Source organism: Orbilia oligospora (genome assembly GCF_000225545.1).
Source record: "Orbilia oligospora ATCC 24927 unplaced genomic scaffold scaffold00004, whole genome shotgun sequence".
Classification (NCBI taxonomy): Eukaryota; Fungi; Ascomycota; class Orbiliomycetes; order Orbiliales; family Orbiliaceae; genus Orbilia; species Orbilia oligospora.
This window is the reverse complement of record NW_011645561.1, coordinates 1,982,056-2,008,747: the sequence shown is the minus strand read 5'-3', so window position 1 is coordinate 2,008,747 and position 26,692 is coordinate 1,982,056. Positions and strand designations below refer to the sequence as shown.

Here is a 26,692-nt window from a genome sequence, read left to right as displayed (position 1 = left end):
TTTTACTCCTCTTCCTGCGTGAGATCCCAAGGTAACCATCTGACCATTGACAGAAACGATGGAGTCCAAGCGATGTGCAGAATCGTGCACGTTAGCGTACATGATGTATATGTATATGTAAATGTATATGTAATTGTGCTGCAGAATGCAACTCTACAAAAGCCCGCATGCATCTGCTATAGCTTGAGCTACCTACACTGTCAGAAGAAAAGAAAAAAACAGGAATCAAATATTCAAAATCCGGGAAGCGAAGAAAGGATTTTTTTTTCGTAGAAGAAATATTTTAGGAAATCCAACATCATCAGGTACCAGGTACACTCCCGTTCCTTTTCATGATGTTCAACGGAATTTACCCATTTTTTTCTATGTTTGACTCATCTTTTTTTTTTGGATTGAAAATAACCTACTTAAGTACAGAGCATGGATGAGAGATACCCTTGCTCGCCATGTTCTCTACCGAAAACATCTTTTGAGATTTGGTCAGATGATCATATGACCGGGTTTTTGCATTACAAGTGCAAAGTTGAACCTTCAAAACATGTTTGCAACTTTTGATCAATTCGAATATACTAGAGACTCTACTGGTCTTTATACCTGGATCTAAGTCGGCACTGTCTATAGATGATACTTCCCTTTCATACCGAATAATATCGTAAACTTTCCCGTTTTCTAACCGTTTAACTTTAGTGTATTTTGATAATAGTACATAGTATACACCTGATCACAATGTCGTTTACTAAAAGTTAGTACGTTTGATTGCATGTATCGATTGGGACTCCGCGGAAGGTTTTGAGGAATTATACGAACCGATACTTTAGTATAAGTTTTTCTTTCGGATTACTTACCAGATACTTAATTAGTAGGTAACAACGGTACATGGCGACCGCCGGCGATAGTTCTCAACATGATGATGCTAAGCTTATTCTGCTGAGTCATCCGTTGGATTTTGTTCACAGCAACACGTTCACAATGTCACAATTGTCTACGAGGTCGAGAATACGAGGAGCCTAGTCCTTAGCCTGAGAGCAGTGTTAACGAAAAAAAAACATTAAATTCCTTAGACTGAGCTTGTTAATAGTTATTAAAAGGAATTAGAGCTAGAGGAAAAACAGGAATGAAAAAAAACAAAACAAAACAAAAAAAAAAAAAAAAGGAAGAAAACGTTTTTAGAATCAATATGCCCCCTAGGTTTTAATCGTTAGTAATCAGATTTTGGTTTGGGAGCGTATAGACCTGAGAAAGAACTCACCTTGCCTCGTAATTTTATTCTTGTTTGAGAACCAAGGGCGGCAGTGAGAAAATAGTAAAGGGGTCCCCAGGCCCTCTTCAATGGGGTTGTGATTGCCCGGTATCCGCCTAGAAAGTGCGGAACTCCAGACCAGCAAGCTCGGAGGCGGCGTCATCCTGCGCCTCGGCGTAGAGACGCCCGCCCCAGGCCTCTCCCTCGGGGGCCGAGACTTCGGAGTCGCCTCCGAAGTCAATCAGCATCCCGGAGGAAGCGCCGGGAAGCGGGGCCTCGGCCTCGGCTTCGGCTCGGGCGAGCCCTTCCTGCCACTCGAGGATGTGGCGGACCTGCTCGTCCGTAAGGGTCCGGACGTCGACACTCTCGGTGTCCGAAATGCTCCCCGTAGCCTCAACAGTGGCAGCCCTCGTTTCCTTTGGAATGGCGGAAAGACGGGCAACGAGCTCTGGCGAGAGGGGTGGCAATGGTGGCGGAGCAGGAATTCGTCCACGAGCTTGTCCTATTGTAAGTCAGCGTCAGGGTTGCAAAGAGCGGATGCTGGGATCTGGACCTAAGAACTTACCTTGGGCTGCGGTCCCCTTAATAGTCGCAGCTGGCGAAACAGTTTGAGGAGCCATTGACGAGGCTCCGGCGACGCTGTCAACTTTGTTCCCGCTTGGAGTGCTGGCAAACGGGTCCGAGTCGTCGAAGTGGAATACCGCAGGTGGTCTAATGGTCCCGGGGACCTTAGGAGTGATGGGGGACGAGACGCTATTTCCCCAAGACTCGATCTTGATCAAGTGCGCCAATGTCACCGGGTACCAGGTTACTGGGCACTTTGGCTCCATTGGTGGAGGATCTTGCATGGTAGCTGATGAGGTGCTCGGGCCAGCAGAATTGGTGGCACTAGATTGAGCAGCAGCGACAGTATTGGCCCCAGTGGTGGGAGCGTTAGTGGTAACCATAGTGTTTTTACCGACTGGAACAGTAGAAGTAGCAACAGTTTTGGTACCAGTTGGGGCATTAGTGGCCCCAGGAGCGTTACCAGTGGCGGGAATGGTGGCACCGGTGGAAGCTTTAGCAGTAGTGGCACCGACGGGAGCTTTCGCAATGGCTGTATTAGCGGCACCGGCTCTAGCAGCGGCGGTGCGAGGAGCGGTAGAAGGACCGGCTCCGGCAGCAGGGAGACCCTTGAAGTACTGTTTAGAATGGGAAAAATGGATAGATTAGTCATTGAAGTCTCATAAAAAAAAAGATGTAACGATAAGGGTCAAGATGCAATGAAATGAAAAAAATGTCAATCCATTGGCTGGATTAGACAAATAGAGCTCCTTGTGATGCATACTCCCGTGCTCTGGTTGTTTGAAGCCATGATTATGCGGGGGAACCAACCAAGCAACCTCGTCAATTGCATATAAGAAGCCCACAGTGGAGCAAAACAATTTGACAGGTGAATATGCTAAAAGTGGGGCTTCTAGTGAAGCTAGTATCAAGGGGGCAAAGAGAGCCGTGATGATGTTGGAGGGAGATGAATGAACAGGATGAAAGCAAAGATCTAGCAGAGCGGGAGGATTGAGGGGAGGGGGGGCTTTTATAGGGCAGCTCAGCGCAGAGGGTTTGAATGAGACGTTATTTGCCGCAGGTTGCCATGGGGGGAAGAGCGTAGGGCCAATGCAGCGACATCCGAAGGGGAGCGCAATAGACAGCAACGAACTGCCAGAGGATGCGTAATCCAGCAGAAGCCCTCTTCGTGTAACAAATTTAAACGAACAATCTAAACGACATCGCACTTACATGGTCAAAGGTCATTACAGCATCCGCCATCATATGTTGACACCTACGACGGAGCTCGAGCGACGCGACATTCTGCCATTTAGTGTGACAGATGGCCTTACGAAAAGGCTTGTGATCGAAGTGATTGTTGTAGCGGTTCCAGTATAGTGCGATCAACCTGTTGGCTCCGAAGGACTGGGTTTCGAGGAGTCGGGCGAGATCGGTATGCATGTTTTCGTCGTCAGAGAAAGGAAGCCAGGTTTCACTGCTGGCGGCACGGAAGTTAACCTAGCGGTAAGGGAAGTCATATCAGTTCATCTATTCAATAATCGAAACTCAAGCCGGTTCGACAGCTAACAACCACTATACAAACTAGGCAATGGGGTCTTGCACTTACTTCTGGATACCCGGAAGGAGAATTCTTGTCATTGACGTACAAGATCATTGATCCGGTGTTTTCAGCCCAGTAAATAGTAACGTACTTGCTGTTCATGCTGAAACGAACCATGTGACGTCCAGATGGAGTTGGGAAGATAACCTCCAAGATGTCACCCCGTCGAGCAATCAAGTCGATGCGCTGTCCTCGACGGCCACGAATGTTGCAGGTACCGGTGAAGCTGATCATCTCGTAGCTCCTCGTGGCAAGCGCCTGTGGCTGCTGGATCTGTTCAGTGGTCATAGTTGCAACGGACTTTTGTCAGGAGACGTGCTATCAATGCTGAGACTTGGAGAATGGATTGAGGAAAGAGGATCAATGGAACAATGGGATGATGATGCTATCAAGAATTGATACGATCAGAGGAAGTGGTAATGGATTGGTTCTGATGGTTGGTGGTTGAGATCTATGTGGTTTAGGGGGAAAGAAGAAGGAGGTGATGGTTGGTTGTAAGGAGGAGGAAGAATCTGAGGATGTTCTGTCCTGGGAAAATTTATATACCAGAAATTATCGGCGACGGGATCAATGAGCGTGGCAGCACAACCGAAATATTCTGCCAGAACACAAGCTCCACAGTCAAACCGCCCACGACACCGATTCAGACATCACAGTCTACATATATTACGAGTCACCATTTATGAACTGCAAAGAGGGACCCGGTTACGAGACTGAGACGCTCAAGTGAACGTCGAACGTGGTATTCTGGGTGTTGCATCCCGAATAGGGATTATTCCCGTATACGGTTACTGCATGTTCGACTTGTCTAGCCACACGGCACACGCGCCACATGCCACCCGATTTCTCTCGATCCCCATGGCGAGATCCACACGGGACCTGCATCACCGACGATCGAACTCGAAGGGGAACTTGAAAGGAATCCGCGCCGATTCTATTTTTTTTAACCCGAAAAAAGCAAAAATATAAGCGTCATGTATTCGCTGAGATGACGGGGTATCCGTTTGCCTATTCTGCAACTGTATGACACTCGAGATACCTGGGATGGCACCAACATTAAAGTTAAGGTTACTAAAGCTATTGCAATGGCAAGGAGTACTTGCTCCAAATACCAGCTTACTACAATACGCATTGCCTGACAGGCCAAGACGGGGTCATAATGTAGGGTGGAGGATCTAGTGGACGTTGTGAGAGGCTATGCATTGGCTTTTGAGGCCCTTATATAAAATGAATTGTTAATCATGCGTATGCCCTGACATACAATTTACAAGTGACCTTAATTAATTAAATGACCGAGACAATATCGCGCGATCATATATCGTCTTGTTCTTTGTTTGCCGGCTCATCAAAACCAACATTCGGTTCGCACCCCTTCGAAGAAATTCACGATATTCGATTCGGCGGTCAGCCTGAAAATTGGATCGGAACACCCATTCATTCATACTTCTTATCGCCATACTAAATTCTCGTTTTGAAATTGAAATTATTTTATAACTGCGGGAGTTATATCCACAATCGCTGCAAGCTCAATCCTGCGAGCTTTTCAATATAAAATGGCGGGCCTGGAATACGCCTTTGTGTTCGTGGGCCCTTTCTTAAAATACTTAATAGAATCATAGCTACACCGGAACTTTTAAAACACCTACTCAAGTACCTACCTAGATAAAGGATAGAGACTGATTATAACCCTTGGCGATGATTTTAGGCATGCAAAATACACCATCCCAGTAGCTATATTGCTCACAGTTCTTCTCCAGCCCTTCAAAACCAGCGTAGATAATTACAAGATAACATATTTACTCATCGTAAGTAATCAATTCGAACTAGTGCACCCCGAGACTAGAGTAAACGTTGCTAATGAACTACTAATTATTTGAAATTCTAAAGATAGCTATAACGGCAGCGACACCATGGGACTCTTATCTCCTCACGAACAAAGTTTGGACCTACCCAGAACATGCTATCATCGGCATCACGCTTTGGAAAATACCTTTTGAGGAGTATTTTTTCTTCGCAGTACAGACATATATTACCTCACTTATCTGTATACTTGCAGGAAAATCTATCATTCCTACAGCTTTTCTGCCAACTTTGCCAATAACTCCATCGTCTCCATCGATCGAGGAAGCAAACTTAAAGCTGCAGAAGAAAAAACACCTTGTTCAGAATGATTACAAACGCCTCAGGCGTATTGGTTTATTTGGTGCGATTTTTATTGCATCTCTGATTACCATTGGGGTGAAACTAGTCCAAAGTGGTGGCCAGGGTACATATATGGGATTGATCCTAGTATGGGCCTGTCCCGTTATTTTCTTTCTTTGGGGCTTATCACATCAATACATTCTTTCAGTCCCGCGTAAAAATGTTCTGATTCCGATATTACTACCTACGGGTTACCTTTGGTTTGTTGACTCCCTTGCATTGAAGAAGGGGACTTGGGTTATCAATCCTGAGAAGAGCTTTGGTATTAAGCTGTGGAAATATTTGGATATCGAGTAAGAAACTATTGTCTTCGACCTTTTACTGGATTAGGACAATCTAATGCGGTTTTTATTTACATTTAGGGAAGCTTTATTTTTTCTTATGAGCAATATTCTGATTACTTTTGGTCAACTGGCTTTTGACCACACTTTGGCTGTGATCAATGGCTTTCCAGAGATTTTCAACTTTGCGATCCCTTCCTGGCCATCACTTTTTATCATGATTAGAGGATTGGGTATTTCTGTTAGAAATTACACACCTAGGCGGGTATCAAATCTCAGAGATGCGATTTTGAAGCTTCAAAATAAGAGTAGAAGTTTCTCACTCGCGAGTAGTGTATTCGAGGGAAGGCTTAGGATCGATCTAGTACTATTGTAAGTTTACTTTTTCAAGATACTTAGGAGACGGTGACTAAAACGATCCTGCTCTAGATACGCATTCTGTCGGAATGCAGATGATTTAATAGATGAGGCTGAAAACAGAGAAGAAGCTCAGAAGGCTTTGGTCAAATTATCAGATGCTCTCTCGAACACTTTTTCGTACCGTCGGTCCGAAAAGTCAACATTCAAAATTCAAAATAAACTTAAACCACCTATTTCTATGCTTTATAACCTGCCGGAGGAAATGGCATCTTCATTGGAGATGTTGCCTATTGAAGCTCTCCCTATCAAGCCAATACAGGGACTCCTGGAAGGATTTGGAATGGATCTACAGTTCCCATCAAGCGACGAGAAAGAAAACAAAACAATGCCCGGCGGCGAATTCCCGATCAAAACAGAATCAGACCTCAAACGATACGGGTATTGTGTAGCCGGTACCGTTGCAGAGCTACTCCTTCACCTTGTTTTCCACCATTCTCCCACGAAGAATATTGCAAAGAAAGAACGGGCAGAGATAATACAAGCCGGTGTCAACATGGGGATAGCGTTACAATACATTAATATTTCACGGGATATTGCTAAAGATGCACTTATTGGACGGTGCTATATCCCAAGTGATTGGCTGGCAGAATACAACTTGACTCCTGCAATGGTGGTAGAAAACCCCGATCGCCCCGAAGTCCGAATATTAAGGAGGAGACTATTGAGAAACGCAATGGAAATTTACTACCAGAACAGAGGGGCGATTGAGAAATTACCGACGCACGGGGGTGCAAGGAAAGGTGTTAGAGGTGCTGTCGAGAACTACGTAGAAATCGGGAGGGTGTTACTCGAACGAGACGGAGAGATGCCGATACGAAATGACGAGACAGTTAGTAAATCGAGAAGGCTTTGGGTGTTTGTTAAAGCACTTTGTGCATGATTCATGATCCCATTGCCAACATCTAATGTTAATGGTTACGTTACATGTAAATAAGTTCAATCAGTTCAATACTTAGGTGTAGATGTTTAGACTAGCTTATTAGCTGTTTCACAATCGATCTCGCAATGTAATTTCTAATATACATTGGAAATAAGAGCACACATCTTCATGAATTTACCAAAGACTCGATTTCACGAACGTAACTTAATAGTCTCTGCGCCCCATGAATCCAATATCACCTGTGCGCAATTCGAGTTACTCAGCTGCTGCACTGCAATTGGTTATGTAACTTTTATAAAGCAGATAATTAGCGCACATGGCTTAGCTGCCCGGCCGGAAGTACAATAAATTCCGTGACCCGACGCCTAACGCTTCGGTTGATTATTCTAGAATACGACAATTGCAAACGTTTAAACTCTAAAAACCGATGCGCCTCCTAGCTTTGTGTAATCAATGATATCATGACTTTACACCCTGGACACTTAAATGATGTATCCATGGCGTGAGATATATATAATTACCCTTGTACGAGTCCGTCACCCCCCGTCGCACCAGCCACACTTTCACCACGTTTTAAATTTCCCCCCCTTCCCTGGAGCCGGTATTGTAAAATGTACCGGGGGTAGAGTATACCTTCTCGATCGCCATGTAATGCAGAAATCGTCCGATCGGTACCAGTGGAGGCTTAGACGGATCTCGGATTCCGAAAATCATTCTTTTCTCGGTTTTCTTTTGAACCGCGCAATAGGCATTTTAAATTTACCGATGAACGAAATCTCTGGTGGTATTTGATGAGTAAGTCAGTAGTTAGTGCAATTAATGCGATTGGCCACGTTGAGTAGGACGCTATCCGGATGAGTGTTGACGTCGTCGAGTTGATGGAACGGTTCTAGCCTGACCAATTGAATATAAACTAGCTCCGATGTTAAACAGCGTAGCGTGCATTTTGAAGCTTGTATTCGACCGGCGCGGTGTAAATATATCTTAATCGACGCTAACATATCGATCTGGCGGATTCGCGCGACTAAACTAGGAAAATTATAAAAATAAAATAAAAGAAAATAAAGTCCGAGATCGAGACAAGAAAGTGATAGCAACGTTAGTTTCCTATAGGTGGGTTCGAACTTGGACTCGATTCTATATTATGCAAGGCACCACCCCGCGGTTTACGTAGATACTTAGGTATCTTTGCTGGTACTCACTATATCTGCCGGTCCAACAGCCGATCGATATAATATAATATGACCGTACAGCGCACTTGAAGCGAATACAATAGAAGTATTTTAACATCTTGCGGTTAACCGGTTTCTCTGGGATATTTGAACCCACACGTGTATACCGAAATCAATATTTTACCACCGCCTACGATAATTCAGTATTGTAGCTCAGAATATCAAGATCTTAAGATGCCTCATCAAGGGCTCCTCGGGATGGAGAAGAAATCAGTCGTCATCATTGGTAATAAACCACAGAACCCAACACATTCTGACTCGCGATAAAAGACACACCCGAACGATGGCTTATCAGAATTATAGGTGCCGGCGTAGGAGGTTGTGCCTCTGCTGCACGTTTGGCGAAAGCGGGGTTCAAGGTCACCGTCGTCGAGAAGAATGATTTTACAGGTGGAAGGTCTGGATTTCATGAACTCTTAAACCGGCGAGATAAATTAATAAACTAATATATTATTGATTCAACCCGGACAGATGCTCCTTGATATACGATGGCGAACATGTAAGTTTATATTCGTTCTTGTAGCAATGGCACAAATACAAGATCGATCGATATCTTAGGACTCCTCACTGATAAACCCAATTCTTTTTAGAGATTCGACCAAGGGCCGTCTCTTCTCCTGATCCCCGAACTATTCCATGAAACTTTCGCAGATCTTGACACCACGATGGCAGAAGAGGGTGTTGAACTCCTCCAATGCAACCCAAACTACCAAGTTTTCTTCCACGATAACGAAAGAATTGTACTTTCGAGCGATTTGGCGCAGATGAAGCCTGAGATCGAGAAATGGGAAGGGAAAGACGGATTCAAACGCTATCTTTCTTTCTTGGCCGAAGGGCATGTGAACTATGAGTTTAGCCTCAAGAAGGTTTTAAGAAAGAACTTCCCGTCCTTTCTGAGCATGATGCGGCCAACTCTATTGAAGGATATCCTTGGGGTCGCAATAGCCACATCTCTAGTAAGTTGTTGATAAAATTGACTCTAGTTTATAAAAGGACATGATATTAATTTTTAATATATATATAGTATACCAGAGCGTCAAGTTATTTCTGGACGGATAGGCTGAGAAGATGCTTTACCTTCGGTTCGATGTACCTGGGAATGAGTCCGTATGACGCCCCAGGAATTTACTCTCTTTTACAATATACAGAACTTGCGGAAGGTGTCTGGTACCCCCGTGGTGGGTTCCACAAAGTTATTGACGCTATCGTTAAGATTGGCAAAGGAATGGGCGTAGACTACCAACTGAACTCGCCCGTTTCGTCAATTCTCCTGTCCGAAGATGAAAAACAAGCTGTTGGTGTAGTATTGCAGTCCGGAAGACACATCCAAGCCGATATCGTTCTTGTAAACGCAGATCTGGTCTACGCATATAATAATCTCCTCCCGGAAACGAAATATTCTAGAAGTCTAACGAAACGTCCGGCTTCGTGTTCGAGTATATCTTTCTACTGGTCTATGAACCGAACGGTCGACGAGTTGAGCGCACATAATATCTTTCTCGCAGAACATTATCGGGAAAGTTTTGATGATATATTTAAGGAACTCAATATGCCGGATGAGCCGAGTTTTTATGTTCATGCACCGGCGAGGATTGATTCCACCGCTGCCCCGGAGGGTAAAGATTCAATCGTGGTACTTGTACCCACGGGTCATCTCAATGATAATGACGATGGGAAGGGATTCAAAAGTACAGATGACTGGAACAAAATTGTGAACAGAGTCAGGGACTTAGTCATCGATACAATTGAGAGGAGAACCGGCGCCAGGGATTTGAGAGCTGCAATTGCATCTGAACAAGTGAATACTCCGACCACGTGTAAGTGTCTCGGTAATTATAATGTGTCGATTGGAAACACTCAACTGACAACCACCTTTTATAGGGCGAGAACGTTTCAATCTCGAAAAGGGTGGAATTCTTGGACTGACAATTGACTTTTGGTAATTATAAATTATCCTTTTAGTAACTTCTTAAGTAATTGAACAATTTAAGAGGCTGATTCGTCATCAGGAACGCCCTTGCCTTCCGACCGAAGACGAAGCACTCGACGATTTCTGGACTCTACTTCGTTGGCGCAAGTACTCACCCTGGTACTGGTGTGCCTGTTTGCCTAGCTGGAGCGAAGATTACGACAGAACAAATACTCGACGACTTCAAAGTGGGGAAACCATGGTCCCCGGCTACCCCACCAAACACACATGCAAAACAATCGGGATCTTCACTAGATATTGAACGGATTGGCAGTATTTCTGGGTTGGAAATATGGCAGAGGATTATCCTAGCGGTAATTTTGGGGGCTTCTATTACGATTATCTTGCAGAGAATCTTCGGGTAGTCTGTGTCATGAAGTTCAATGTTCCACCACCGGCCGTGTCTGTATGTATGTACAAACTAGTAGTTATGCACAAGTAATTGTTCCTAGACCATGGGTTATAATATATGCCATTTTCCTGTTTCATTGCAATTGCGATTACACCTACTCTAGGGTTTGTGATTGAACTTGTAAGCACCTGGCAGGTTTAATTAGTAATGTTCTGTTCTCGAAGCCACCGGCTAATCTAACGGTCATTGTGCATATATAACCGACCTGAGAGCTGCCTACTTGGGTAAACAATCGAATTGGAAGTGGAGAATACCAGGATTTGAAGTCAATAGATTCGTACACCAAAGTAGTCTGTTTCGTACTTTGTACTCAACTTTATAGTAGTTCTGTACATAAAATCGAATGATTTCAAGCTTCGGCTGGCCTGAAAACCCAGCCTTGGAGACGGGATGTAACGGCTGACGAGGCTCGAGCCTTGGCAACATGGTGGGCGATCCCACCCGATCGGTCCTGCAAGATGCTGCCACGGCAGCGCAGTTGGCGACCATGCAACCCGCCCAACGTTCAGATGGATGCACAACCGTTTCGAGTGCTGTCCATGCGCAGCTTTTGCATCACAACAACGCCATGCATTTTAACACTTCATGACCTTATCATTTGAGAACATCATATCGAATCAACTTACTTCCTTCTCGAGTATCAAAGCTGCACTGTGAATAGCATGTCCTTGCGGGCGGTCGGTCGCTTGGATCGGGCTCGGGATATCCGGTGGTCTCGTGGCATCAGATCTTCCTTTGATCTGAAACTTGGAGGGGTGAAGCCGATGATGTCTGTCCCAAAATCGAAAGAATCCTCTGCACCGGGGCGGCGGGATGAGTTTTAGTTCGAGGCTCTCAACAGCGGGATCCCTGCAATATGTCAACCAAATAGCGGGTCCTTATCATCTGGCAACTAACGGTCTAACTGATGAGGGAATCGAATGGAATCATGCATGACGAGGAATGCAAATAAGTTGTCCCGCACTGCTTTGCACTTGCAATATTTGCAAGTTTTGTGGCTCTGCGCGGATAAGTGTGGGCTTCGTGAACCATCTGACTGCTAAGAGACCTTCTGACTTGCGTCCTACCTCCTTGAACTCCAGCAGAACCTGCATCCAACCGTCTGGGTTTTACTCCCTACTGAGTTTCTGTACACAAATGCTACATCAACTAGCTTGCCCAGCGGAAAGTCGCACTGTTGCCAATATTAACTTTATATAAGTGAAACGGCACCCGGCGGGATACACAGCAGCAGGACTCTGGAGGACAAAGGTATAACATCGGAGTTACTACCCTCTCGGAAAAACCAGTGCACCCTCCAAAACCCTTACCTTTCATCTAGTACTTAATTTTTATTTTTTGGTTCACCCGCTGAAAGTTTTCGGGGTGTTTTTTTTTATATACTTAATTTTCTTAGACGAAGTCACACTTCTATCGTCACGATCATGGAGACGGTGGGAGAGATAGACCGCCAAGACGAACGAACACCATTGCTTCAGCACAATGGCTCCCAATCACCACCAGAATATCAACGTCGTTCTTCAACTACTAGCAATGTGACGAATCCTCTGGAAACACCAATTATCGACTGTGAAGCTGGATCTTCTAGTACCCATAACACTTCCCGTCGCCGCCTTGTTATCTTAATCAGCTTCGTCCTTGGAATGTTCGTGTTAGAATCAGGGGACCAGCTTTTAAAACCTGCTATGGTCCGGATATACGAAGATACAATATGTAGGAATTACTATGCTACTCAGCAGCACGAACTGTTTCCTGCTGGCGAGGACGTCCCGGAAGAAAAATGCAAAATTGCACCTGTTCAGACAGAACTAGCATTCATAAGAGGGTTAGAGCCAGTATTCGATGCTATCCCAAGTATGCTAACCCCCCCGTATCATGTCCATTTTGCAACTCTGTGCAAATAAACCATTGTGCGAACAAGTATCACTGATTTGCACCAACTACTCTAGGTCTCCTAGTAGCAATTCCCCTTGGAATGATTGCTGATAATCAAAAAATCGGACGGAAGCCTGTTTTCCTGGCTGCACTGATGGGTCCATTCTGCCAAATGATTTGGGCCATCATCGTTAATAGATTTTCGGATATCTTTCCTATCAGATTTGTATGGTTCGGATCACTGTTCCTCATCACTGGTGGACTTAGTGTAATCAATGCACTTCTATACACAATGATAATTGATGTGACCACCCCCTCGGAAAGGTAAGTAACCCGAGAGCCATGAGCTTGATCGTTGAGAGAGAAAAACTCTTACTAATATGTATGATCGGAACGATAGGGCATCTACGTTTTTTACGATGCAGCTTGTCGGGTCATATGGTCCGGGACTTATAATGCCATTGATAACAACTAAGATTATGGAAAGTTCAGGAAACTGGACGTCTGTCGCCTGCGGTATATCTCTGGTGACCTGCGGCTATATCATGATGTCTACAGTCCCTGAAACAATCAATTTTCACAATTCCGATAAGGATGCTCAACCTGAACCTACCATAGATACTACAGCTGCAGAATCAGATAGCATAAACTCGGAATCCACTATCCCCCCCGAAAAGCAAAGCATCTGGTTACGGTGTAAGGCTCAACTCGGTGAATTCGTCGACTCCTCCAGCTTTGTTTTTCACAGCCCACACCTTAGGATTCTCGTCTGCTCACTTATGATGTGCATGTTATCTCTCACCCGCGCTCTGGAAACATTATTATACTACGCATCCGCTCGATATGGAATCACTATTGCGAAGGCCAACCTTTTAAACACAGTTAATGCAGCTGTATGCATGAGTGTACTTTTCTGCCTCCCCTTCGCATCCGCATACCTAACTGGTACGATCGGCATATCCTCTCAGCGCAAAGATCTATTGATAGCGCAGATTTCTGTTGTACTTCTCGCAATTGGATGGTACATCGTCGGGCTAGCACCTACATTACCGTTCGCTATTGTTGGATTAGTGGTATACACCCTCGGATCAGGGTTTAGCGGGAGCGTGAGGAGTTTGGCTGCGAGTTTTGTGGAGCCACATCACCAAGCGAGGTTGAACTCATTTATCGCAATTATGACGGCCATAGGGAACTTTGTGGGGTCACCTCTTTTGGCGGGGTTATACGGTTGGGGAGTTTCGACGGGGAATCCCTTTTGGTTTGGTCTACCCTTCGTGGGGCTTGGAAGCGTTTTTGTAGTAGTGGGGTTTGCCCTATGGTTTAGGTTGAAGTTACCTGAGGAAGGTGGGGCGGTTGTTGTAGATGAGGATGAAGAGGTACTTCTTCGCTCATAGATAGGTACCTAGGGACCTACTTACCCAAGTATTTAGTACCTAAGTACTTTGTGGTACTTTGCAAGTCTGGTGGGTTTAGCGGGCATATCAAAGCAGATGAAGGGACCCCGGCTTTGGTTTCTCGGTTTATTTTTATGACCATGATGAATTAATTGAGCGTTTCTTTTGGATGCTTTTTTGCTTCGTTGTACATGTTATATACCCTAGTATCGGCGTTCTCTGGGTTATCATTGCGATGTTGATTGATTGATTTTTCATCGGTATTGAGTTTTAAGAAGATATCTCGCATTAGTATAGTTAGTACGATAGCTACATCAAAATTAAAACCATCAAACAGGATCAAAGTTGAAGTACGTATAGATTTCGTCTCTCAAAGACTTATGCATGGCATAAAACAAGCCAGGACCAAACATTAACATGATCGATCATATCGATGACTCTTCAACATGTGATCGATTTATATTATCGTATACCTCCTTCCCTTAAATTAAGCCTTCCGCTTCATATAGCGTAAAAGAACCAACGACATGCCGAACCCCCCATTTCCCCTTCCCCCAGATACGTGTATATGTATATACAGAACGCTAATGATATCAATAAAACAAATGACTACAGAGAAAAACCCGATGCTAAAAAAAAAAAACCGATTAACCCGCATAAAGACTTTTTTAAACCAGATACCAAATGCACGGCCGTTAGTTAAGATAAGATAAGAAAGAGAAAAAAAGAAATTAGAGAAGCAAATGCTAGTTAGTTGGTATCATCAATTTAATTTTTCAATGAGATTGCAGATAGATGTGTATGCGGAGCAACAATCTAGCACGTTGATCTGATGGATACAGTAAGGACATCTAAACGAGCTGTTGCCTCCTGCCATCTTTCTGTAGATATCACTGGGTGGGTCGTGTAACCTGTTGCAATTGCAACATATGACTAATATTTTTGTAAGGGTCTTTGTGACATCAAGCGAGATAAGTGAGCTGTTTGATGTTCTATGATCCAATCCGAGTGGCTCCTTGAGGCGTGCCGATGGTAGAACTGGCGGGGATGGCTCTGCTGCAACCGGGAGACGGCCTGGAACAGGTTTGATAACAAGCGGGGCCACGGGTATGATTGGTGGCTGGACTAGAGGACTTGAAGGGGTAGGTTGTGGTGGAGGGACAAATTGAGCTTGAATCTGAGGTGGGCTTTGTGGTTGAAGTTGCGGCTGTGGCGAAGGTTGAGATTGGAACTGTGGCGAAGGTTGCGGTGGGAAGTTGAGTGTGGAAAAACTACCCTGCGAATTGCGGACGGTATCCCAATCTTCCCGCTCATGGGGAGGCGTCATTTCACCTAACTGTTTTCGAACTTCAGCTGAAGAAGGTCTCCTCCTGCGCTCCAACGGCTTCTTTTCGTCTAGAAAGATACTAAGGTCCGCAGCAAGGTCGTTCGCACGACCTAGCGCGAAACCGCTTCCAAGTATATGAAGTGGTTCAAGCCGGTCCACAGATGTTGTCGATGTGCTTCTCAGGCTCGATGCATCTGTTCCTGCAAATCTCAGATCTGGAGATCCCGTAACCGAGAAAGTGCCACGAGGGAACCTTGGTGATCGGGGTGTTGAAGCCAAATCACTCTCGGCTTCCATAAGCTTCCGTTCGAGTTGTAATCGCTGCCTTTCTGCACGTTCATGCACTCGTCGACCTTCTTCCGTTAGCTCGAGATTCTTGGATGCTCTCTTTTGCTCCTTTTCTTTCTTCGCTGGTCTTCCGAGAGGGGGGGACGCGCTTGAACCAGGGGTCGAGAGACCGCTCGCGGGTCGAGATCTACTTCTTGTCTCATTCTTCTTCCCTCGGAATAACTGCGACAACCAGTCTGTCCCTTCGGTTGGCTCCGACGTAAGATTATCATCCATGTCGTGCCTGACGAAATCTTTGAAGATTTCAGACATAGATGGTGCTCTTGGTCTAACCGGGCCGGTTTCGGCTGTTGTAACGCTCGTCCCAAGTTTTGATTTCACCGACTTCTTGGATTCTGCGGTAGTTGGCCGTTCCACAAATTCTTCGTCTGACGATTCTATCGCGGTTTCTGACCTTATTGGAGGGGGCGTTGATAGACCACGGACAGATTGAATTGATTCAGGTAGTGGGGGTACAGGAGGAATATTTACTGGAGCAGAAGGCTCTGCGTTTGTGGTGGTGGCGGCAGCGGCAGCAGTAGCGACAGTAGGAGGATCAGCTATGGGTGCTTTGTAGCTGACCGGAGGGTATGATTTATGTTGTTTCACCAATGGGGGCTTTGAGAACCTTTCTTGGGTATATTTCGAAATATCAAAATTCTTTGCTGAAGGGGCCTCAACTTCTATAGATTTTCGGGCAGCCATCGAGTTCCTGCGAGACAGGTCTGAGTCCGATGTCTCTTCTCCACGCTTAAACATGGATCTCCCGCGTTCCGGTTGGGATTCTTCTACCGGAGGCTCTATTGGGCTGACTTGCTCGCTCTTGGTGGGAACTGATACAGTAGACAACAGTCTCAACGGCTCCGGTGTTGTGGCTGTTGAAGAACCAACAGATTGGGGGAACGTGTATCGTTTGTAGGCCTCCTCTTTGGTTTCCTGGATATCTTCTACACTTAAATCTAATGGTTTCCGAAGTATGGACTTTGGAGGAATAGTTGATTTCGCTCCTTGAGTCTCTGGTGTTGGAGAACTCCTCACTTCATAACTCAGCCTGGAAGGCGTAAGTTGTGGCCTAGCCGTAGCCTTTGACGATATAGAAGTCTCCGAAGGCGACTGAATTCTACTATAATATGCTTCTCTCGTCGCTTGGGCAATAGCATTGTACTCTTTTGCTTCCTGCGTTGTAAGGCGGGTCTCAGAAGTGCTTCTACGGTTTTCCGTCGCCGGGCGGGGAGCAAAAGGCTTGGTTGGGGGCGCAAAATCCAGATGTACAAATGGGGTACCAATCTGCTCTTGGTTGAGAGCCTGGGATAGTGGAACTGTGCTTGTGACATGGGATTTTGCCGCATATTTTGGTTGGTATGGCTGAAATCCGGATTTTTCCGCCGGCTTGTCAGCGGGCTTCTGACTCGTAGCTGAATTGAGTGACGTTGTACTCGAATTTCCACAAGATGTGCTGGGCGGCGGTGTTACGAGGGGAGATTGAAATGGCTGAACTGGGGCCTTCGTCGGTACAGTATTCGGAATTGCTGGAACTGCTGGGATTTGTTCGGCCTGTGCAGCAAGACGGGGAGACGATGTAACGGAATCTATAGGAGAATCTAGCTGAGCTGTATATCGCGGTCTATGGAACCCAATAGGAGATGCGGTTTGGCTGGCTGAAGTCTGTATATTCAACGGTACAATTGGCGAAGAAGGCGCTGTCGAGAAAGCCTGGCCTAATCCCGGGGAATTTGGATCGTAGAAATCCACCAAATTTCCTAGAGATGACGGAGCATGTGCAGCAGGCACCGCTACTCCTCCTCCAAGCATTGTTCCAAGGCTCGAATTCGACCGTCCAGCAAGAGAAAAAGGTGGGTTTGGATGAGGAAGGTCCCGTGTTGGCGTCATAGGTGCTGGTGTTGCACACGGACTGGCCATTGGCGATGCCGGATAATTCTGAATTCGCGAGAACGAGTGGGGGCCATGATGAGGCGGTGGAGGAGGAGGAATTGGGATCGTATTGAAGTCGATTGATGCATGCTTTAGATCAATGCTCTTTCTCTGCTCCGGTTCTCTACTCTTATTCCGCTTCTTAAGTTTCCCTTTCAGCGGAGGCTGCCAACTGCTCCTTCGCCTGGCATCAGGTTTCTGTGAAGTCGGAGTGGTCGACATAGTTGGAGACTGCGGACTGGCGACTTCGGATTGGAAAGTTGAGGTTGAAGTTGAAGTTGGAGTTGGGGTTGGAGTTCCAGTCAACAATCCGAGAGACCTCAGTCGACGGCGTTCTTCTTGACGTTCGATTTTATATTGGTGGCCGCCCACAAAACCAGTGTCCCTTTGCACGTAGGGATCTGATTTCTGGACCGACCGACTAGATCTAGAGCCAGGGCGAGAGCTATTTTTGCTATCGTGGCTAATCTCTAGCTCCGAAGGAGAAGGGACGGACTGAACCGAGACGAGCAGGTCGGATGTGTCGAGATGGGGGGTTTCGGGGAGGTAAGGTGCTTTCATGGACACGGGAGGGTAGGACTTATGGTGATCCCGTCCCTTGCCAATGGTCAACGGCTTAGAGGTAAAGCTTGCGAAGGACGGCATGGTTTGTGCTAATGCGGGATCCCTAGGCCCTTTAAAGGGACCATTGGTAGGATCAAGAGGGATGATCTAATATACAGTACCACCTCTTCTTCTTGGTAGTAGTTCTATAAATGTTGTGATCAGTTTTGTTCTAGTTCGACTAGTCGGGTTTGGGCTTGTCTTGATGTTTTTGGTAAAGCCGGGATGCAGGTATGTCGTAACAAACAGACTGACTGGAGGAACTGCAACTGGGCGGACTGGACGGACTGGAGGAGGGAGGGATATGTATAACTACTCCGCCAGGACCGGGTGAATTCTCTATCAGGCCACAGATCCTAACTATTCAAGAAAGCAATAATTTATTTTTTCCCCGATCTCGCGATCCCCCAAATGGCTGATCTGAGGTGGTATCGGGCGCTGAAGGCGAGACAGATGCTTCGCGTTACCAATCTCCGTTCAGGCTAGGATCAAGCGTCTGGATATCATGGCCGTATTGATCCCTATTATGTCTAGGCCCGCAACTTGCAACTGATAAACTTGTGACTTCCAGAACCTCAAATGCAAAACCGGTTGGCTAATTCTTGGTTCGTGCGCGCGCGCGGGGATGCATATGTTAATGCCGGCCGTGCCTCAGTCAGATTCTGTTTTATTCGTCCGTGGCCTGCAGCACCTTGCTGTTTAAAATTTGTCTGATTCTCTAGGATATCTTTAAAGATTAGAATTACGTCGTCGAGAACGAACGAAGGGAAGTATGAAATAGAAATAGGAATAGGAATAGAAACAGGAATAAAAATATATTCTTTGTCTTCGAGCAGATGGCGAGGATGATGATGAGGGGGGCTTTTCTCATAAATATCGTTATCATCAGCTGCAAATTTACATATATTAATCGCGATATTAAGCCTATTACATCGTTAATGCGTTATGGCTTTTTTTTTTTTTTTTTTTTTTTTTTTTTTTTTTTAAATTCAGCGAGAGAGGATTTAATGTTATGCTACCTGACCAAAGGTCTAGCATTTTCCAATATACCTGGAACGATGTCTCTTCGATCGAGCTCTTGCGTCTCTGCTCCATGGCCCTAACCATGATCGAGTAAAGCGTCTTCCCGTTTCTTAAAATGGGATACAAGTTTTTTCTTTCTTTCGGGAAAGCAAGCCCCTGCCGACGAATGACGCTGCCCAGAACCACCTCGTCAGTCGAGGTCAAATCAGGTTGAAGCATTGGGAGGTTACATTCGGTTACACTACTCCACGGAACCACAGTGACATGTTGCCTTGTATACTTACACACCTGGCATTTGAGTTCCCCATCTGCAATTTTCGACCGATGATGCGATCTAGGTACATGTTAGTACGTACAGCGGCACATCCTCGTGGACAATTATGAATTACCAAATATTCCAGGCTTTCCCATATTCAAAAGTCAGCGAGGACCCTTAAGCTTTGCTCCCAGTCCTCTTATTGGGCATCATGTCCCAAACGCATGAAAATTAATTCAGGTACGAGGAGGAACGATGTATCAGTAGCCCGCAGTGAACACTCCCGATCTTTAAAATCTCGTACAGCGTGCGTCCGAACCCATGCTTGGTAAAACCTGCAAGTTCAAGGAAGTGGTTAGCGACTGCTAAAGTTCTGGCCGCCGCTGCCCTAGACCACCGCTCGCAGTCAACCGAAAAGTGTTAAAAATAGCAGCACGGGGTTATGAAAAAAAAGACTACTGCCTTACCCATTGCCCCCTTGAATAAAAAAATATACCCCACACCCTGCTTGGGCATCGAAAATATTTCCTGCTGCTGTGCTGTACATACAGTGTATGTAATGTACTGCTGGTATTGTATGCATGTGAAACCTTCCAACCAACCAACCAACCAACCAACCAACCAACCAGCCAACCAGCCAACTTAACGAATCTTTAAATTATAGACCGTTGTACAGAAAAAAAAAAATTGGGTTCTAGTTGGCATGTTGTTGGCCACGAGAACACACCCTCGTGGAATACCGATACGGATAGAATAGATGCTAGTAGGTTTTAAACTCCATGATCAGGTGCAAGGGTCGATCAACGGCGTGGCATCCTTAATATTAAGATCAATATTGATAACGTTGTTCAAGGAGATAATTGATAGTTTGGACCCTGGAATAATTGATCCCTGGCATAAAGGCATGCTGCTCGGTTCCTAAGTTCACGGAATTGCTTGGTTTAGTAACAAACCCGATGTGTGCATTCAGGGCATGGAATGAAGATCAATTCTTACCATTTCGACTTGTCTCCTATCTCCTTGGCTTTGGTGGATTTGATACCGGCTAGGTCGGCTGAGAATAATAGAGATAACAAGAACAATATGGTACTATTCAAGATGGGTTAAGCCGAGTTAATTGAATTGGGTTGAATCGAATTGAATGCTGGCTCAAGGTACCTCGCTGCATCCCCAAGCGGTGCAAAATCCAACAGATCCTCGTCGATGTTGTTGGATGTGCAACGCACGCAGAACTATATAAGTTGGTCCCACGTTTCTGTTTCATGCTTATGTCCCACACTCTTTTCCATGGATCTATATCTACCAATATTTTAATACTACTTAAGGACTTAATTATCTGTTTAAGGAGATACTCTAGGCAGGTAAGTAGGTAGTTTAATGGAGTGTTTAAAATAGACTGCATTCATGACATGACTAGCCAAATTGTTCTTGAGTATGCAAGGTTTCTGTGAACGTATCTCCCTTCAAACTAGACTGCGTGTAATTACACCTTCAAATCATCAACTAAGTACTTATGTACTCAAGTAATTAAAGAGCCAAAGCATCAACCCAATTCGCCGGCCTCTTCCTCACAAGTCCGGTCGCTTGAGCCACTTCGGCAGACCATCCGAGAAGATCTTCCTCCTTACCCCATTCGGCGAGACCCATGAGAGATACGGGTAGGCTAGTATCATCATCATATCCAACAATTGAATTGGTCGCCGGTGCTCCAATGAAATTCCCAACGGAAACATACTTCATGCTCCGGATGCTCGAGTCACCGTCACTCACACTATACACCACGAGGCAAATTAATCCTGGTTACGTATAGTAGAAATATTCAACGGTGGGTTATCCAATACATACCCATATTTCAAATGGCCTTCGTTGATTTCTGCCCCCACGTCTGGTACAACAGGAGTGACAATGATCATTCCAGGGTGCTTCTGCCACACAGATGCAAAATGGCTCACCATCATGGCACGGACTCTATTGGCTGCGAGTAAGTCGATTGCAGGCGTTTGAGCTGCAACAGAAAACAATACACGATTAGGTGCGGTGAGTCCTGTCACATCCCCATTCAAAGAAGCCGCCATATCAGTGATAATGCTCAGACCGTGAGCTCGTCTACAAGAACCAAAAATTGGCAACGATCAGTAAGCTCTTCAAAGAAGCATGGTTGTTCAACTTAGACTATATGAATGACTTACCGAGCGATACTCAAATACGGGATTGAAGGAATATAAAAAATTTCATAGCCTTGCTTCTCGAGGGCTTCTACAGCAGGCCAAACGATCTTATGAACTTGTGGCGAGCAGTCATCAAACCACTTCTTGTAAACTCCGATAAGCTTCTTTTTCTGTGCGGTAAGTGGTGCCAGGGGATTTCGGTGCACCGGAAATGAGGAGGAAGTTGCCTCTCCCGGATCTGGCACAGCCATGATTCTATATACAATCTTCAGGTCTTCAATCGTACCACACATAGGACCGGTGACACCATTCTATTTTCATTTATGTTGTCAGCTTGGCTGCTCAAAAATGTTACTATAGGAAGATAGCCATACTCCAGGAGTGAGATTGGGGGTTGGGGATATTGAAACTCTCCCCGCGGATGGCTTCAATCCGTATATACCGCAATAATTTGAAGGAATTCTATAAATGATTAGTCCTGACTCGACACTCAATATATTTAACTCTAAGCTTCAATATCGAATTCCCTCACCGGATCGAGCCACCACCATCACATCCAACGGCGATTGGGACTATACCCGCGCTAACGCAATAGGCTGAGCCACCGGACGAACCACCAGTGTAGAATTTGCGGTTATACGGGTTTCTGGGCGTTTTACCCCGAACAGGATTGCAATTGGTCGTCTAATCATGGAGCGAAAACATTAGAACCAAACATCTATCGTCGCCTGCAACTCTCCGTCTTGAAAACTTACATCACTGCCAACTTCATGCATAGAGACTTTCGCGATCATGATCGCCCCTGCATCTTCGAGTTTCTTAACGCACCAAGAGGTAGAACCCTCGCCTTTGTCGAAAACTCTCGCACTTCCACATTGTGTGAGGTATCCATGCATATAAACCTCATCTTTAACCACGAAAGGAACGCCATCCAAAGGCCCTAGTGTGGCACCAGTAGCATAGCGCTTACTTGATGCATCGGCGGCAGCTAGGACGAGATCAGGGATAACTTGGCTGATCGCTGCTGTATGTGGTTCCTGAGAAACAATATCCAGCAATCTTTGAGCAATTTGTGTGGGAGTCGCTTTGCGCTCAGAGTACAGCTTGACGAAGTCAGCGGATGAGTAAAACGCCGTATCGGCTGGAGCTTGAACCGCGTCCAATTCACCAGAGGCAATGACATCGTCAGGCCCCTTCGGGACTATTGACGGAACAAAGCATGGATTCGGATAGCGCTCTAAGACCTTAAGATTTCTGAAAACTCCAAAATCGGCATTGGTCCAGAATAATCGCTGGATAAAGCCAACATTGGAGATACTGTGGTTTTAACACCAAAGGATTACGCGTATACTCATTAGTTCTTAAGTACTCAGATATGTATTTTATTTCGGCGGAGATGACCTACACTGCCGATAGAATTTCAAGTGTCAGACCGGACACAACAGGGTTGTTTGCTGGAGGGTTTGTGTATTTGGATTCCTCCGTATTTTCTTCCAGTTCAACTGGATCGGGGTAATTGAGATAACGCGGGTTTGAATTTGGTGCCATGGCTAGTATGTGATTGATATATCGATATTACCTCTGCAATAATAGAGCTCCGGCCTCAAGATATCTATAAATTTAACTTGATTGGCCACCGGATACTATGTTGTATTTATGATCAAGACGAGATCAAAACGTCTCATAACCAGAATTAAATGCAGCTGATCTGGGCGAGAATTGACAGTACGCCACCAACGCATTGGCGTACAGTTAACTGCAGTTTGGCAGGTTGGATGAGCCGAGGATGCTACATGTATACATGTACATGGGACATGGCACTTCGCACTTGCCGTATCAATAATTCTCTACACGCACCACTTTACGAATTTATCCTTGTTATTTACGTAGGTTGTCGGCCTGAACGATACCGAGTTCCGGGACATGATTGAAACTGGATTCTTTGACCAGCCTCGTAGATTTTTGCGTAGCAGTATAGGCTGGAATATATATAGTATCCGAGCGCCAGCCATTAATAAGAAGTATAAGTAAGTATGTACTACTGTGGCCATATATGGCCTATATTTTTATAATTGTGCTTTCATCTCCATTGAGGGCCGGGCTGGCTATGGTTGAACCGCCAAATACCAAGTATATACAACATATACAATATATCGCAAATAGAATAATCTGTACAGCAACCCCGCTATGACGGTCATGTAATAGACAAAAACGAAAACAAAACAAACCCCCTTACCATCGATCTTCCTATTTCCTAGTCTCCTTTACAATTGTGATCTTGCTATCCGCCGTGACTTGTTCCTCATCGTTCGTTCGGGGCATCGGACACTTCCGGCGCTTCATCGTCGACTTCCCGTCGTCCGCTGCCACCCGGGAGTCCACCGGACAGGGCAATATGTGAGGTGCACCGACTACGAGAAACGATATAATAGCCGTCGTCGAGAATATGGACGTTGTGAGCATCGACCGGGGAGGATGGATCCGGAACGGCATTGAGGAAGAATTGGGAGACCAATTGGTCTGATATCAAGTAGACTTCGAAGAACTAAGGACTACAGAATAGGTATATTAACATCCGGCATTCGATTATACGAGTAACTGGGGTTATAACATGGGGATCAGAAGGAAAAAAGGATATCTAGGTGGGTGGTATTTACATCTTTTGAGGTCTACCTCCACGTTCAACGTCTATTGCATCGTATATGAATGACGAGAGACGATATCAATCAGGAGGATTGCAAGGTAGACGGAGGAGGGACTAGTCCACCGGAGAGTAAACCCAATCCGACGAGCGAGGGAGGCCTGGGGGAGGGGTGGAGTGGGATGTCGTTGCGTGTAGTTGGGGAATGCTGTGTGACATTGTGCTGCCCAGGTTTTCTGACATTGAAGTTTTCCGCTCGATCTTATTGGCTGGTGTCCCAAATAGGAAAACAACGCAAATCAAACAGCAGATGGCTTGAGTTGGGAGAAAAAGACGGCCCCGAACATGCAATGGAATGATGTATTGTATTGCACCCACTGTATAGGTAGTATACAGGTGCATATACTTAGTACTGATATGTCTCATAAACATCAGTAAGAAGTAAGTGATTAAATTTTAGTTTGTGAAGAATGTTCTGTCTTGGAATAAGCCAGATAGTCGAGACCGACTTCTTGGGTTTTTGGATCCAGACGGCTGGGGCAGGCTTCAATCTCGGGACCGCTGGAACTGCTATTCAGCCTATGTGAAATACATATGTACTATGTAGGTACGCATTCAACGTCATAATATCTAAGTATGTATGTCCACGTGTGTATATTGTATAGGTACATTACCTACAGGTGAAAGCACATGTGGATGTACGGAGTACTCCCGTGCTATTATCATCGGCATCCTTCAGCCGGTGGGCCACATTCAGCATATTTGACGGAGTACTGCGTCCCACTCGGCTGTATTCCAGGTGGTGTTCGACTTAGACATTCAATTAAGTAACCTTTACATGATACTGCCACCCCCATTGACCCCATTGAATCGTCCGGTAGTGGCAAATAGATAATCCGTCCTTTGTGGAGAATAATCGATGTAAGTCCTATGTACGGTACTGGGGGTTTCCCTGAAACCTCCCGAGAGGATTTCACATGTCTTTGGCTTTCGACTACTTTTTTTTTTTTTGAGATCTAACATCGTTCGATAGTCTCGCTTGCAACTGCCTTCGAACCCGACACGGAGGATACCCCTACCATTTCCACGTTTAAAGCCTCATGCAAAAAGGAAAGAGCTCCAGAGGTTCTGAGATCGTGTCAAACACTGGTACTATGGACGGAGCTGTCCACCAGTCTTCTCACACCAGTCTTTTGAAATTTTATGCGTCGAGCTAGCTCAACAGAGAAGCACACGACCCATCGTCCGTCTTCATTTGCAATATTTGCATCCTGGGTGCCAAGGCCAATGGATGAAGGGTCCTCTGGCATTGTCTCTGGCGGGAAATAGGTCAAGGGTGCTGGCACAAGTCTCCGTTTAAGCAGCTCGAGCTCAGAAGGCATAAACTAAATCGTTTAACGGGAACGATTAAAACGCTCATTGCTGGAGCTCGACAATCGGCGAAGCTTACGGACTACACCTGGTCCGGGACCTTTTTTCGCAATACATTGTCCTAATGTGAAAGCCGACATATGGGTAATCTCGGGATATCTGAGCACTGAGGACCAATGCTAGCTTGGCATGGCATGTTTCTCGGGGTCTCGACCTGGGCCAACTTCTGCGGTAGTTCGAAGGTTATGGTGCCGAATGAACATGCATATACAGGTACGATGTATATATTGATTACCACATGGGGGTAGTTATAGTATCTGGATTGAGTGGCTAGAAAGGAGAGTTACGCATGGCAAATCTCTTTCCAGAGCACATCATGATACATATGAGGATGGGCCTGAACAGGCTGTTTGTGAAACTTCCCTCGTGGCCAGTGGCGGCATTCGTTTGTGACAAGACATGGCGGATTGGCCTTGCATTAAGCCAAATGTCGACACCGGTACGGTGGAGTAGGTATCATAGATCCGAGGCATGCAGCCACAAGACGATCAAAAAGGACTTCAGAACTTTAAAGTGCTCCCCAGGTTGACCCGTTTAGGACAATATACTGTTTTTGGCGCGTCTGTTTCACTCGCCCTACCAACTAGCTTTGGAGCAGCCTTGCAGCTTGCTGGACGAAGAACACCCGTCGATGGTATGGTTTGGGCTTCCCTTTGCGAGTCAGAGAACTTTATACTCCCCCAGTGTCCTTTTCCGGTGCTTGATGTGCGACAGCCGCCCATAGCTCGAGGTAAGGGTAGGTCAAGCGAGAGTTCGGTATTTCCCGCCGGAGCTGCCTGGCCTGGCGGGTTAGATCTCATTAGTCTCAGTGACGAGGTAGTATTTATTTTCCACGGGCCGGATTGTCTGTGAGGGCGAGGGAGAATTCGAGAAGAGGTTGCAATTGCAATGTGGATGTCTTGATTGAAGCCACCAGCGCCATGACCGTCCGCC

At 45.7% G+C, this 26,692-nt stretch overlaps 7 protein-coding genes across 7 annotated transcripts; 3 read left to right on the top strand and 4 right to left on the bottom strand.

Annotated features, from left to right (window-relative positions):
* Positions 1–1,356: 1,356 nt before the first annotated feature.
* On the bottom strand, positions 1,357–3,674 carry AOL_s00004g587 (uncharacterized protein; the record flags this gene model as incomplete). The annotated part of the gene is made up of 4 exons (XM_011119236.1): positions 1,357–1,742; positions 1,806–2,421; positions 3,017–3,283; positions 3,393–3,674. 4 exons carry the CDS (start codon positions 3,672–3,674, stop codon positions 1,357–1,359), a joined length of 1,551 nt encoding a protein of 516 aa, XP_011117538.1.
* A 1,265-nt stretch (positions 3,675–4,939) lies between these two features.
* On the top strand, positions 4,940–7,169 carry AOL_s00004g586 (uncharacterized protein; the record flags this gene model as incomplete). The annotated part of the gene is made up of 6 exons (XM_011119235.1): positions 4,940–4,965; positions 5,092–5,191; positions 5,274–5,652; positions 5,737–5,881; positions 5,951–6,241; positions 6,299–7,169. 6 exons carry the CDS (start codon positions 4,940–4,942, stop codon positions 7,167–7,169), a joined length of 1,812 nt encoding a protein of 603 aa, XP_011117537.1.
* Positions 7,170–8,575: 1,406 nt separating this feature from the next.
* AOL_s00004g585 (uncharacterized protein) lies at positions 8,576–10,735 on the top strand (the record flags this gene model as incomplete). The annotated part of the gene is made up of 7 exons (XM_011119234.1): positions 8,576–8,627; positions 8,705–8,798; positions 8,873–8,900; positions 8,992–9,357; positions 9,426–10,218; positions 10,283–10,340; positions 10,411–10,735. 7 exons carry the CDS (start codon positions 8,576–8,578, stop codon positions 10,733–10,735), a joined length of 1,716 nt encoding a protein of 571 aa, XP_011117536.1.
* A 1,471-nt stretch (positions 10,736–12,206) lies between these two features.
* Positions 12,207–14,051, top strand: AOL_s00004g584 (uncharacterized protein; the record flags this gene model as incomplete). The annotated part of the gene is made up of 3 exons (XM_011119233.1): positions 12,207–12,636; positions 12,732–12,981; positions 13,058–14,051. The coding sequence occupies 3 exons, from the start codon at positions 12,207–12,209 to the stop codon at positions 14,049–14,051; spliced, it is 1,674 nt and encodes a 557-aa protein (XP_011117535.1).
* A 763-nt stretch (positions 14,052–14,814) lies between these two features.
* AOL_s00004g583 (uncharacterized protein) lies at positions 14,815–18,282 on the bottom strand (the record flags this gene model as incomplete). Its single annotated transcript, XM_011119232.1, has 1 exon — positions 14,815–18,282. The coding sequence occupies one exon, from the start codon at positions 18,280–18,282 to the stop codon at positions 14,815–14,817; it is 3,468 nt and encodes a 1,155-aa protein (XP_011117534.1).
* A 2,764-nt stretch (positions 18,283–21,046) lies between these two features.
* Positions 21,047–23,235, bottom strand: AOL_s00004g582 (uncharacterized protein; the record flags this gene model as incomplete). The annotated part of the gene is made up of 7 exons (XM_011119231.1): positions 21,047–21,290; positions 21,365–21,625; positions 21,709–21,998; positions 22,062–22,149; positions 22,220–22,371; positions 22,443–23,004; positions 23,093–23,235. The coding sequence occupies 7 exons, from the start codon at positions 23,233–23,235 to the stop codon at positions 21,047–21,049; spliced, it is 1,740 nt and encodes a 579-aa protein (XP_011117533.1).
* A 754-nt stretch (positions 23,236–23,989) lies between these two features.
* On the bottom strand, positions 23,990–24,269 carry AOL_s00004g581 (uncharacterized protein; the record flags this gene model as incomplete). Its single annotated transcript, XM_011119230.1, has 2 exons — positions 23,990–24,232; positions 24,261–24,269. The coding sequence occupies 2 exons, from the start codon at positions 24,267–24,269 to the stop codon at positions 23,990–23,992; spliced, it is 252 nt and encodes an 83-aa protein (XP_011117532.1).
* Between the last annotated feature and the right edge of the window lie 2,423 nt (positions 24,270–26,692).